A 13,520-nucleotide genomic window follows, 5' to 3' on the forward strand; every position below is an offset into this window, starting at 1 on the left:
TGGCACTACTCTATAAGACTCCAGCATGCCTGTGGGAGCCCTTCTTTATTGGGAAATAAATACAGTCAAACAGGTGGGCCAGCCAACATGGGTAGTTCTGGGGGCCAAGAGGAAGGCGTCTGACTTGCTCAGAACTCAGATCTCCATGAGCTGGTCATTCCCCACGATCACCTCATTTACTCGTTTGGCTACAAAAGAAAAGAAAAAGGTTGTTTGAGAACTGTCAGCAAAAGATGTCATCTTAAACCCAATTACTTTTAATTCTGTGTTCATAAACATTTATTCCTCTCCCAAGTGGCTCTGCTCTTGAGAAGCTCTTGGGAATACAACTTGCCAAAGGAGGACAGCATCTTCCCACACAGCAGGAGGGTCTGCTCTATGCACCTGGCTTTCAGGGAGACTGCACAGGAGGGGAAGGAGCAGGGTCTTAAAGGATGAATAGAGTTTTCTCAGGCAGTGTATCAAAGGGAAGGCACTCCAGGCCACTAGAACAACATGAGTGAAAACATAAACATGTAGGAAAGGAAAACATGAAATACTGTGGCGTGGCCTGGGGATAGGGAATAGGGGAAAAGAGTGAGGAGAAATGAGACTAAATGGTTAAATGGAGATATCCAAAGGAAAAAGGGAGTTGCCTCATCTGTAATATGGAAATAATAGCATCAACTGTATAGGGTTGTTTCGAGGACTCAATGAGTTAAAGAATCATTGAGTGCTCCATAAATAGTGGCCATTGTTATTTTCATAGAGTCCAAGCCCATAAGCCCCTCCATGACCTGACTCTTGCTACCTCTTTAGCCCCATCTTCCACCGTTCTCCATTTGTACCTAAAGCCATACTATTTTATAGCTCTAGACCTCAGCACATGCTGTTCCAACATGCCTTACTTCCCCATCACACTCTTATCCCAAATGCCCTAATCCCGTGGTCGGCAAACCGCGGCTTGAGAGCCACATGCGGCTCTTTGGCCCCTTCAGTGTGGCTCTTCCACAAAATACCACGTGCGGGCACACATGCACAGTGCAATTGAAACTTCGTGGCCCATGCACAGAAGTAGGTATTTTGTGGAAGAGCCGGTATTTTGCGGTTTGCCGAGCCGCAGTTTGCCAACCACTGGAATCACCTTCACTATGTGATTAATGCCTTCCCGTCTGAGCTGTCCATTTTCTGCTTCCTGTCTGAGAACATCCTATCTAATACCTGTCTCTATCTCCATATCATTATTTCATTCTCCTCTACCTCTATCTCTATATCATTATTTCATTCTCCTCTACCTCACTTGTAAGGCTCTTGAGGGCTGGGGCAGTGTGTTTATGCTCAGACCCCAGTGTTTAACACAGCTACTGGCACATGAAGGATTTCAGAGATTTGGGATAATGACAAGGATAGGGTATGGTTATGTAAGTGGAGAGCTAAAGTTGAAAGGAAGTGAAGGTTGGTGGAAAAGTTAAGGAAATTATGAAGCTAAATATGAAGTTGGATGGTTCACTGATGAATATGTTTAAGTCGTCCAAGATGTTTGGGAAAAAAGAGGGAGGGAAGAGGAATACTGTGAATCCTCAATATATTTATAGAAGTGCCCTGAAGCTGATCAGTGGTGTGATGAAAGGTAAGATGAGGGTTAGCTTTAGAAACAATTAAAAAAAAATTGATTTCAGAGGGGAAAGGACAGGGAGAGATAGAAACATCAATGATGGGAGAGAATCACTGATCGGCTGCCTCCCACATGCCCCCCACTGTGGATGGAGCATGCAACCGGGGCATGTGCCCTGACTGGGAATTGAACCGTGACCTCCTGGTTCATAGGTCAACACTCAACCACTGAGCCATGCTGGTCAGGCTGTATTTATTTCTTTACTCATCTGTCTCCCTATAATAGACTGTGAGCATCTAGACAGCAAGAGGCAAGTCTTATTCATCTTTATAGATACCCTCCTAGAGCCTAGAATACAGTAGGCAGTAACTCTTTGTTGAATGTGTGGGTTTTTGGGGGGTTAAGTGAGAGTATAGATCAGTGGTTCCCAAACTTATTTGGCCTACCGTCCCCTTTCCAGAAAAAATATTACTCAGCCCCTGGAAATTAATTTTTTAAAAATTTTAATAGCAGTTACTCATCGCCCCCAAATGCACCTGTGGCCATCACCGCCCCCCCTGGATCGCTGCAGCGCCCACCAGGGGGCGGTAGCGCCCACTTTGGGAATCACTGGTATACATGTAGGGGAAAAAACCCCGCATGTATAGAAGAGGCCTCCAATCTCCTTCTCAAAGAGAATTTAATTGACACGTCTGGTGCAGTAGAGGAACGGTACTTGGGGATCCTGAGTCCTCAGGCCTATTTCTCTAACTTACTCCAGTGGGAAGAGAAACCTAGGTCTACGTCTTTCACAAAGTTTGCTGTTATGGCACCACATTGGACAGGGCAATCTCATGTGAGAAGAAAAGGACAGGAAAGAGAGGAAGCAAAGGTAACAGTGCAGGAAAGGAAAGAGCTTGAGTCATACAGACTTGAATTCTAATTTGACTTTGAGCAAACTGTTCCAGTCTTTGGGCTTTAGTTTCCTCACAAAGTTGTGGAGATTCAGTAGGATAACTGATATAAAGAGCCCAGCATAGTGCTTTGATAAGTATTAAACAGACATTACAGAATGGAGCTGGGGCTGGTCTGTGTACTCGTGCCCTGGGAGGTGCTCCTTTTTGGACTTCAGTGAGAGGAATGGGGAGGAGACCCAGACAGTGCTCAGGCTGCCAGATTTCCTAGGGCTGGTCTGGTCTTGGAGTGTGATTGTCGATCAGGCTCCACCGTTGAGATAAGACTGACCAGAAAAGAACAAAGGAAATGCTGCTCTAGTTAGCTTCCTAGGGCACCTCCAAAGGCTCTACTTCACCCTTTATCCCTCTATAGCCACGAGTCAGCCTCATCTGCTTATATCCAGACTCTGACATTTGCTCTTCCTTCATCCAGTCTCTTCTTCGTCTCCAGGGACACTGGGCTGTTCTGAAGACAGTCCCAGTTCCAACTAACGTTTTTCTTGGCCCTCAGTGCTCCAGACCAGAGGGGCTAATTATCTGCTTGGCTGGGGGCAGACAAAGCTTTTTGTGCTCTGTCAGGCTCTAAACACCTGAGCCTTCACAGGTTCGCCCTCCCTACTCTCCACTCTGCCCTCTGGTCTGCTCTTAGCCTGGGGGTAGGAGAAGAGAGAGACTAGATCTGGTATTTTCGGGGTTGATGTATTTTCATGGAGATTCAGTAAAGGTGGGGGAACCTGTAGGGGAGCAATGAGCAGTTCTAGTTCTGCTTGGCCAGGGTCGGAAGCAGGCTCAGTACACACAATAGAAAAGTTCTGGGCTAGAATCAGGTTGGGAAGATCTCAAAGGTAAGAGTACAAGGGAGGATGGTAAGTTGGAGAAAAATCAATGGGATAGAAGGGAATGACAAGTCACCTATGAAGAGCTGCACTTCTGGGAAGCTAGGAAGGATTCCTATTAGCCAGGACCTGATCTATGCACCCATGAGGTCTACTTTCATGGCCAAAAGACTGATCACTGTGGTCACAGGGAAGAGACCCGAGTTCTCTCACTGACAGTGATAAGAGACTCAGAGTCTCATCAGTCTCCCAGGTTTTGACTTTGTTGGCTATGGCTTTCTACTGGCTTAAGCAGAAAGGTCAAACTTGGTTACCAGGATTTTTGTCAGAAATAATCTCATTAACTGAGCATGATGGGGTTGGGTGAGAAAAGCCGGAATTGTTAGAGAATAGTTTGTTCTGGTAGTGTTAGAATAGGGTAGAGCCTGCCAGTGTGGCTCAGTGGTTGAGTATCAACCAAGGAACCAAGAGGTCTCTGCTCGATTCCTAGTTGGGGTACAGGCCTGGGTTGCGGGCTTGATCCCCAGTGGGGGGCATGCAGAAGCACAGGCAATCGATGAATTTTCTCTCTCTTCAATGTTTCTATCTCTCTCTTCCTTCCTCTCTCTCTAAAAATGAATAAAAAAGCATATGAAAAATTAGAATAAGGTAGAGAGGCTTACACTGGGTTATGAGAGTCACATTTTTGGTAAAAGACTGTTATAGATGTAGTGACTCTGATATACAAGTGACTGGAATTTGGAGAGGGGGCATTACTTATGAGGATGAATGTTTTTTCCTGAAATCCCTCCATGTGAGGAAGACCAACTGGGGATTTTGCCATCTACTAAGCTCTTTGCTGGTGAAGACCTGAGTTATTGATGTTTGTCTGGGTCATCCATGTTAACAGGTCTTGAGTGCGGCACCGATGGCTAGGAATTTGCTTTATCCATACAGTTCAGCCTCAAAGAAAAGTGATAGTGGGAACAGGTGATTGGCCAGAAGTCCTTGTAGCAGGATGGCACTGTTAGATGCACAGGTCCCCCAGCATTGAGGACGGAGCAGAAAGTGTTGGGGTTCTCTACTTTAGAGTCTAGATAACTTCCCTGGTCACCTCTCCTTCAGGAGGACCAGTAAGGAGTCGCCTTGCTAAGAAACAGGCACAGAGTATTAGTGTCAGAAAGCCCCCGAGACAATGAAGCAGCCCTGTGCTCCCTGATAGGAGATGCCCTGCCTCAGGCCCTCAGTACCTGGCATTCATGCATTCTGCACATGGAATAAAAAGGGTCCCTAGCTGGTTTGGCTCAATGGATAGAGCGTTGGCCTGCGGACTGAAGGGTCCTGGGTTCGATTCCAGCCAAGGGCACATGCCTGGGTTGCGGGCTTGATCCCCAGTAGGGGACATGCAAGCGGCAGCCAATCAATGATTCTCTCATATCATTGATGTTTCTCTCTCTCTCCCTCTCTCCTTTCCTCTCTAAAATCAATAAAATATATTTTTTAAAAAAGGGTCCTTGAAACGTAAAAGGAAGGAGTACTATCACTTTGTTGGAAATGGGGAGGAGAAGCAGCAGAAGGGTCCTTGAAACGTAAAAGGAAGGAGTACCATCACTTTGTTGGAAATGGGGAGGAGAAGCAGCAGAAACTGAAATTCCAGGTTCCAGCACACAAGAAAGGAGGGACCTCTAGGGTGCTGGCAAATGGAGTTCACTCATTCAAATAAGCCTATAGAGTAAACTCTTTTTAAAAACAACAAAAGGAAGCAGCTCCTGGCTCCAGGAGGGACTGAAAGAAGAAAGCGCTGGGGGATGTTTCTACTTTTTATTGAGCAGGAGATAGTTTACAAAGACAAAGAGGCAGGAAGGAGGTGGAAGAAACACTATGTGGGGGTCACAAACCCAAACAGAAGAGAACAAACCACAGAGAAATACAATGAGGAGCAGGGAGGGGACAGGATAACAAAGCAGCTCCACAGACCAGATGAACAGCGGACCCCTTCCAAGGCCTTCCATGGAGTCAGAGAAAAGGCTGGGGTTCTGAATCCTATTTTAAAGAAACAACCAACAGGCCCCAGCTGTCCAAGAAACAAGTTTCTCTGAAACCTCAGGGTAGGCTCATATGTTGAGCAGGAGGAAAGAGCGAGGACCCGAGGTTCCTGAAGATTACAAAAAGCTTGTATATGAAGGCCAAATACATTTTTCCCATTGGTCCGGGAAAGATGGACTAAAAGGAGAAACGGGATATCATTGATCCAATTCTGCTGGGCAAGCCAGGAGTGGCTTCTTCCTTTTTTTTTTTAGAGAGAGAGAGAATGGAAGGGAGGGAGAAGGACAGGAAGAGAGAAAGGGAGAGGGAGAGAAACATCGATGTGAATGAGACACATTGACTGGTTGCCTCCTGCATGGCGCCAGGGATCAAATCTGAAAGCCAGGTATATGCTCTTGACTGGGAATAGAACCCATGACCCTTGTGGGTTGATGCTCTAAATACTGAGCACACCAGCCAGGGCTCCTTTGGCCTATTTTTTTTAATACTCACCCGAGGATATTTTTCCATTGATTTTTTTAGAGAGTGGAAGAGAGAGGGAAAGACAGAGAGAAATATCGATGTAAGAGATACACATTGATTGGCTGCCTCCTGCACAAGCCCAACTAGGGCCTGGGTTGGGGAGGAGCCTGCAACCAAGGTACATGCCCTTGACTGGAATCGAACCCCAGATCCTTTGGTCTGCAGGCCAACACTCTATCCACTGAGCCAAACTGGCTAGGGCTCCTTTGGCCTTTTTAAAGGGTACTGGCAATAATTCAGGCTGAAGACCCTGTTTTGTTATCTACTAGTTATGCACCTTGGGTAAATTTCACTTTTCAAAGTCTCAGTTTCCACTTCACTAAATGGGTCAATAACGAATCTTATTCAGAGGACTTCTGTAAGAATCCAGTAAGACAGTGAATGTGAGAACATTTTAAAGTTTTAAACAACAGTTATAGGCCCACAGCATTCCAGGAGGGCAGTGCCATCCATGCTTTCAGAGTTGGCGTTTCAGCTGCTGTCCAGCCCTCTTACCTGGGCTCATATCTGTGGTGCTGCTGCTGACCAACACTCCTGCTCAAAGGTTTTCTGGGGAGACACTGGGTGGAGTCTGTCTGCCAGTAATTGAACTAAAAATACCGGCCTTCCTTGCAGCTAGAACATAGGCATATGACACTGGCTTGGCCTTTCAGGTGCAGCCACCCCAAATCTTGGGTTGGAAACTAGTGATACAAAGAAGTAGGAACTAGGCAGCATCCACTTTGGAGTTGCTGGGTGGTTGGAGAGCTATTCCAGTGTTCAGTGAGATGGCAGCAGTGTCTACATCAGAATGGTTTGGGGTATAAATCTTTGCTATAATCCATTTTCTAAGCTTAATTTGGCAGCCATTGTAGAGCTGTGAGCTGGTTTCTCTTCAATGAATTAAATTAAAAAAAATCCTCACCCAAGGAGATTTTTCCATTGATTTTTAGAGTGGAAGGGAGGAGGAGAGACACAGAGAGAAACATCAATGTGAGAGAGACACATGGATTGGTTACCACCCCCCTCGGGCCCCCACCGCAACCCTGTCGCATGCGCCCCGACCAGAGCCGGGAATGGAGCCTGCAACCGAGGTACATGCCCTTAACCGGAATCAAACCTGGGACCCTTCAGTCTGCAGGCTGACGCTCTACCCACTGCGCCAAACCATCTAGGGCTATGTTTTTAAAATATGTTTTTTAACCGGAATCAAACCTGAGACCCTTCAGTCTGCAGGCTGACGCTCTACCCACTGCGCCAAACCAGCTAGGGCTATGTTTTTAAAATATGTTTTTATTGATCTTTAGAGAGAGAGGAAGTGATAGATAGAAACATCAATGAGAGGGAAATATCATCTATAGGCTGCCTCCTGCATACTCCTCCGCCTACTGGGGATCAAGCCTGAAACCCGGGTATGTGCCTCGACTGGGAATCAAACCAATGACATCTTGATTTATGGGTCAATCCTCAACCACTACGCCACACTGGCTGGGCTGGTATGTTTTACATTTTTTTAAAAGATAATTATTTATTGTTGAAAGTATTACATATGTCTCCTTCCCCCCGCATTGCCCCCCTCTAGTCTGTCCCCACCTCCTGCCCCAGGACCTCACCCATTGTCTGTCTCCATGGGCCATGCATATATGCATTATCCTTGGTTGATTACCTCCCATGCTTTAATTTTTTTGATACATGTATGAGTTTATCTGTAAGATAAATTCCTGAAAATGGAACTGTTAAGCCAAATTTAAAAAATTCGACAATGATGTTAATCCCCCTGCATGAGCAGCTTTACCAGTTTATGTCCTCACCTCTGATGTATGCATGTGCTTGTTTCCCAATCCTCACCAGCACTGAGCACCATCTGTGCTGGTGTGATAGGTAAAAAGTGGCATCTATGACTGTAATTTGGGTTTTGCTTACCTTTGGCTTCAATCCTCTGGCCACTTCCAATTAGGCAGTCCTTGATGTCTGCTCCCTTCTCGATCACAGCATTGTTGCAGATGACACTGCCCTGGATGTTGCTTCTGTAACACAGTAGCTAAGTCAGGAAGTGCTTATGGCTCTCATCACCACCCTCACCACTATGGGCTGGGGGTTCTGGCTCCTCCACATGCTAGGAATAGCTGGTCACTCCAGTTAATGACTACATGCCTGAACTTATTACTAGAAGCAGAATGGCTCAGCTGGGTCAAGGGAGGACCTGGCTGTAGGGAAGTCCAGAGTTTGGATATGCTCACAATGACCTTCTCCTTAAAAGCCCGAAAAGAGCACACTCTGACTTCAGTTCTTTAGGCACCCCAGAAATAAACTCCACCCAATATTTCCTCCTTTATTTGGGGGTGGAAGCTGGTGCTGGTTCCTGGGCTGACTCATCCCTCCGCCTCTCGTCTGGGAATATATACACCAAGATTCATTTGATATATTTGCAGCTCAGGTCCTGCAATTTTCCTAGGAGATCAGCTATGGAAAATAGTGGGTGCCCCACAGCTCTCGCCACAGACTCTGGTTAAACCATACTCATTTAGGAAAAAAAGGATGCTTTTCAAACCAGCTCCATGCCACATTAAAGACTACTCCAGATCCTAAAGCCACACTCTCAAGAGTAGCAACACTTGCTCTTAACATTTAAATGTGTTTAAAGAGCATCTTTCTGGCTCCTGAAATCTTCACTAGCATTAATTCATACCTACTCTATGCCAGGCACTATGCTAAATACTTATGTATATTATAGGAGTGACAAATCTAGCCATTTATCAGAAAAATCACCTGGGCAGTGTTAAAAATAGCAATCAAAACCACTCTCCATGTCTGGGCCCCCATCAATCTTTTTGGTAGGTCTAGAATGAAGGGCCTTATGTATTTAATTAGGGGGAAAAATGCTTCCTAGATGATTGTGGGAGTATCATTTTTACCTCAGATGTAGTAAAAATAATAACCACATTTTGTAGATAAGGCAACAGAGATGTTAAACCATTTACCCAAAACCACATAACTACCAAGTAGCAGATCAAATCTAGGTCTGCCTGACTCCAGAATCCATACATTTAACCATAATATCATACAAATAAATCAAGGGGAGAAAAGACTGGAGGAAGCCTGGACCTGCCAGGTTGCTTTTCTGAGCCGGTATGGCTCCAGAAGGATCTCTGTGTTAACAGGGGAATATTCAGTGCCCTAAAGAGTCAGGGCAGCTGGAGGGGAGAAGGAGGTGAGAAGAAGGGTGTGAGCATCCACTGAAGCAAAACAAACAAAAACAAAACACCAATTAAGGAAAAATCCTACGAAATCTATGAGGCAGGGGGGATAGAGAAGGGACAGTCCAAGTACTGAAACTGTCGATGCACAGGCCATTAAAAAAGATCCTCCCAAATGCCAACACTTTAGTAAAATGTGAAAAATAAAAAGTAAATATAGCACTTTATGGCATTTCAGAATCTTCTTTATCTCTATTCTTCTTCAAGTCGGTCAGAAAGCAGTGAAAGGCCAAAGCTACAGCACCTCTGTGGTATGGGCTAGAGATGGGCAGAGACAGTATTAGTTTGTGGTTTTTTTTTTGGCTCAAAGTCAGGATACACTCACTGGACAGGCATTAAGGGACTTTCTAGAACTTTCCAACTTTCCCTCTGCTTCAGGCGAAGCAGTTCAGTCAGAAGTTAGAGTGGTTCTTGCTCCTTGGGGAAAATTCTCCCCCAAAGAATAGTAATGAAGTATAGAAAGCCTCAGATACACAGGCGCCTGGGACAGAGCAGGCTTGCAACTGGCTACTAGTTTGTCACTGAAAGTCTCCTTTCTTTTTCCAAGGTGGGAGAGGGGGATGCTCCTGCTCAGTGGTTTTAGGAGCCTGTGACAGCATGCTCTGGAGCTAGGCAAGAGGTAAACATGGTCAGCAGACAAAAAACAGGCAACAGAAACTCAAGCAGCCATAATTATACGCTATTAACTGGCTACTTTGGAATCTGGGATATAGGTGGGAGCCATTTCTGAAAGGAGGAGGCTGGAACGTTTGAGGTCAGATTCCCATAGCAATGCATAGCCTGAGTTCTCCTTGGGTTTAGCAGGTCTGAATGAGGTCTTCAGAGCCTCCCATATTGCTTTCCTCATCTGGTTTGTGTGTAACACCCTCTGGACACACAGAGTGTCTGCAGATGTGACGGGAAAAGTGGGTTGACAGATGGGAAGCTGGGCGCTCTCCTGAGGCTCTTGGTCAGTGGGTCTGTGGAAGGCTTCGAGATGAACACCTGACAAAACGCTCAGTGAGTGTGAAGCTCTTTTCTACCACTCGCTTCTTCAATTGTTCCTCATCATCATGCTGCGGTTACAAGTCACCTCCACTAGCAAGGCTGAGGTTCTCTGGAAAAATTTCAAGTCAATATACCCTTCCCTCTGTCCAGAAAGAAACTCCAAGATTAAGGATTTTATTGGAAGTGTGTGCATTTCCTCATGATAGAGAGGAAGGACAGATATTACTGTATGAAACAAGCCCCCTCATCGTTGCCAATCCACAGTAATGACTGCCTTTTCTGCTCAGTGCTTAAGGTGGGGGAAGGTAGCTTCCTATGGAGCTCAAGAACTGGCCCCAGTGCCAGAACTACAGTTTTTGCATCTAGTTTTAACTCTCAACTGGGTACTAAGGACTTTGCTGTGCTAATGCCTGGTTGTGTTATCTAAGAAGCTGCTCAGAGATAGCTAAGATTAATGCTATTTTTGTTTGTTTGTGTGTGTGTCTATATGTGTTTTTTTGTTAATCCTTACCTGAAGTCCACTGATTTTTAGAGTGGAAATGAGAAGGGAAGGGGAAGGGGGCAGAGAGAGAGAACTACAGTTTTTGCTTCTAGTTTTAACTCTCAACTGGGTACTAAGGACTTTGCTGTGCTAATGCCTGGTTGTGTTATCTAAGAAGCTGCTCAGAGATAGCCAAGATTAATGCTATTTTTGTTTGTTTGTGTGTGTGTCTATATGTGTTTTTTTGTTAATCCTTACCTGAAGTCCACTGATTTTTAGAGTGGAAATGAGAAGGGAAGGGGAAGGGGGCAGAGAGAGAGAGAGAGAGAGAGAGAGAGAGAGAGAGAGAGAGAGAAACATCGATGAGAGAGAGGCGCATCGACTGGTTGCCTCCCCCACATTCCCCAATTGGGGCCAGGGATTGAACCGGCAACCCAGGTACGTGCCCTTGACAAGGAATTGAACCCAAGACCCTTCGGTGCACAGGCTGTACTCTAACCGCTGAGAAACACTGGCCAGGGCGATTAATGGGGTTTTGGTCCTCATTTCTCCTTGGTGGGGTTAAATTTTAAGCACAATTGTAGGTCTTGGTAAATTATCCTGCTAACCTTAATGCTTCAATGAAGAGGAGGCCGTGAGAAAACACAGAGGTCTATGGTAAGATTATTGCTTGGCCAGGCACACCACGCCACACACAAAGCACTTTATATTCATTATGTAACTTAATCCTTTTAGCAAACCTGTAGGGTAGTGGTATTTACTCTAATTTTTACAGAGAAAATTGAGGCTCACAGGGGTTAAGCAATGTGCCCAAGCTTACACAGTGGTGACTCTGTGTCACGGGCTTCTGCCTCAGGTGTTGACTTGGCAGTATTTGGCAAAGAGCCATGAAACTTCTCAGTAACTCTGAGGACAGGCAGGTTCTTCTCTGGGGATTAGTTGGCAGGCTTTCTAAATTTACTCATAACCTTTTCTAGACATGTGACTAAAGATCTGACTCACTACTTCAGTCTAAAGATTATGGCTGAGTCATCCTTATCATCCCAGATACCAGAGCCTCCTAACCTTAGCTCAGTGATTTTTGTTTAAATCCTCACCAGATGTTGAGGGATGGAGGGAGGGAGGGAAGAAGGGAGGGAGGAAAAATAGGAGGGAGGAAGGGAGAAAGAAACAGAGAAATATCGATCGGTTGCCTTCTATATGCACTCCGACTGGGGATCAAACCTGAAACCTAGGTATGTGCCCTGACCAGGATCAAACCCTTGACCTTTAGGTTTATAAGATGATGCTCCAACTGAGTCACCTGGCCAGGGTGGGTAGGATCTAGATTTTATTGTGTCTGACAGATATTCTTTTTTTAAAAAAATATATATTTTATTTATTTTTTTTTACAGAGAGGAAGGGAGAAAGATAGAGAGTTAGAAACATCGATGAGAGAGAAACATCGATCAGCTGCCTCCTGCACACTCCCTTACTGGGGATGTGCCTGCAACCAAGGTACATGCCCTTGACTGGAATCGAACCTGGAACCCTTGAGTCCGAAGGCCGACGCTCTATCCACTGAGCCAAACCGGTTAGGGCCTGACAGATATTCTTTAGTCTGTGTATGGGTATGTGGCAGTTACCTAGTGTTTTCATTTTGTTGAGTTTCAAGGAGTGAAGTACTCACTCAGCTCTTTTTCTAGAAGTAGACAGGGCTCTCTTGACAGATACTCAGCCAATTACAGTACAGGGATTTAAACCAGGGATCTCTATTTTTCATTCAGTAAATACTTACACAGTATCTAGTAGAGAAAATGTACAGCACTAGAAGTTAAGGAATACAAATACATATAAGAAGTATTTCTGTATTAAAGGAATTTATAGTCTTGTTGATGAAAAAAGAAAGAGGCAGTTAAGTGCTATGTGAACATAAGTTAAGTGTTATGGGCGCCCAGGGAACACAGGACAATTCACGAAGGTTGCATGTAGGAGCTAGAAAATGTATTGGACCTTGAAAGATGGGTAGGATTTATACAGATAAAGTTCTCTAGAGAGAGGCAATTCAGGCAGAATGAATGTCAGGAATGAAGGATAGTAGAAAAGTAAGGGACCCAATGGGCAGGGCAGTCAGTTGAGTGTAGGTGAAGAGAACATTCAGGGTAACAATGAGCAGCAGTATCATCTTGCTTAGCTCTGAGGGCTGCACTTGCTGCTTGCAGAAAGCATGGAAAATCTAGGTGAAAACCTGGCTTCCTGGCCTGTCTACATGTGAAGGTACTATCCTAGACTACAGCTTGGGTCACTCACCTTGGACTAAGGGGAAATGCAGATGGACTACAGGGCCAAAGATGCAGAACACAGACGGACACTGAAGTCTCGACAATGAACTTTTCACTAGACTTTGGATTGCTAAGCATCAGCTGTCATATAAATTGGAAGTGGTAGAAAATGAGAAAGACAGGCAGGAGCCGTCTCTGCATAGTCTCGCCTACACCTTCCCCAAGGTGGTCCTATTAGCATCCCTCAAGCCCTGAGGACCTTGGGCAGGTGTCCAAGCCACTGTCCAGAAAGCCTCATCAGTTCACCACTGAGGTAAAGACAAGCAAACAAAGAATATGAGAAAATCTTCCAGACAAATTCATGCTCCTACTCTACCAATCAGTCCAGATGTAATAGCAGCAGAGTAATCAAATCTCACATGACTGCAATTTAATTACCTTTCCCACATTTACCATAAATAATTAAGACTAAATGACCTGAAAATAATGGGGAAAAGTTCATATGGGATTCAGGATGTCTGATCTTATCATTAAACCCATGTGGGCTATAGCTTTACTTCAACTTGGTTTTTTTTAGAGAGAGTAGAGGGGAGGCAGGAGGAGTGGGGGAGAGGGAGGGAGGGAGGGAGGGAGGGAGGGAGAG

General features: G+C 45.2%; 1 protein-coding gene across 2 annotated transcripts in view; it reads right to left on the reverse strand.

Moving 5' to 3' along the window:
• Positions 1 to 26: 26 nt before the first annotated feature.
• Positions 27 to 13,520, reverse strand: part of EIF2B3 (eukaryotic translation initiation factor 2B, subunit 3 gamma, 58kDa) — an 89,544-nt gene continuing 76,050 nt past the window's right edge. For both annotated transcript variants that reach the window (XM_005881250.2, XM_014529207.1), the window contains 2 exons: positions 7,815 to 7,918; positions 27 to 188 (listed from right to left, as the gene is read on the reverse strand). In XM_005881250.2, the coding sequence (XP_005881312.1) occupies positions 136 to 188; positions 7,815 to 7,918 (157 nt within the window). In that variant the 3' untranslated portion in view covers positions 27 to 135. The remainder of the gene's footprint in view (positions 189 to 7,814; positions 7,919 to 13,520) is intronic.

This window comes from Myotis brandtii, unplaced genomic scaffold, assembly GCF_000412655.1.
Source record: "Myotis brandtii unplaced genomic scaffold, ASM41265v1 scaffold674, whole genome shotgun sequence".
NCBI classification, from domain to species: domain Eukaryota; kingdom Metazoa; phylum Chordata; class Mammalia; order Chiroptera; family Vespertilionidae; genus Myotis; species Myotis brandtii.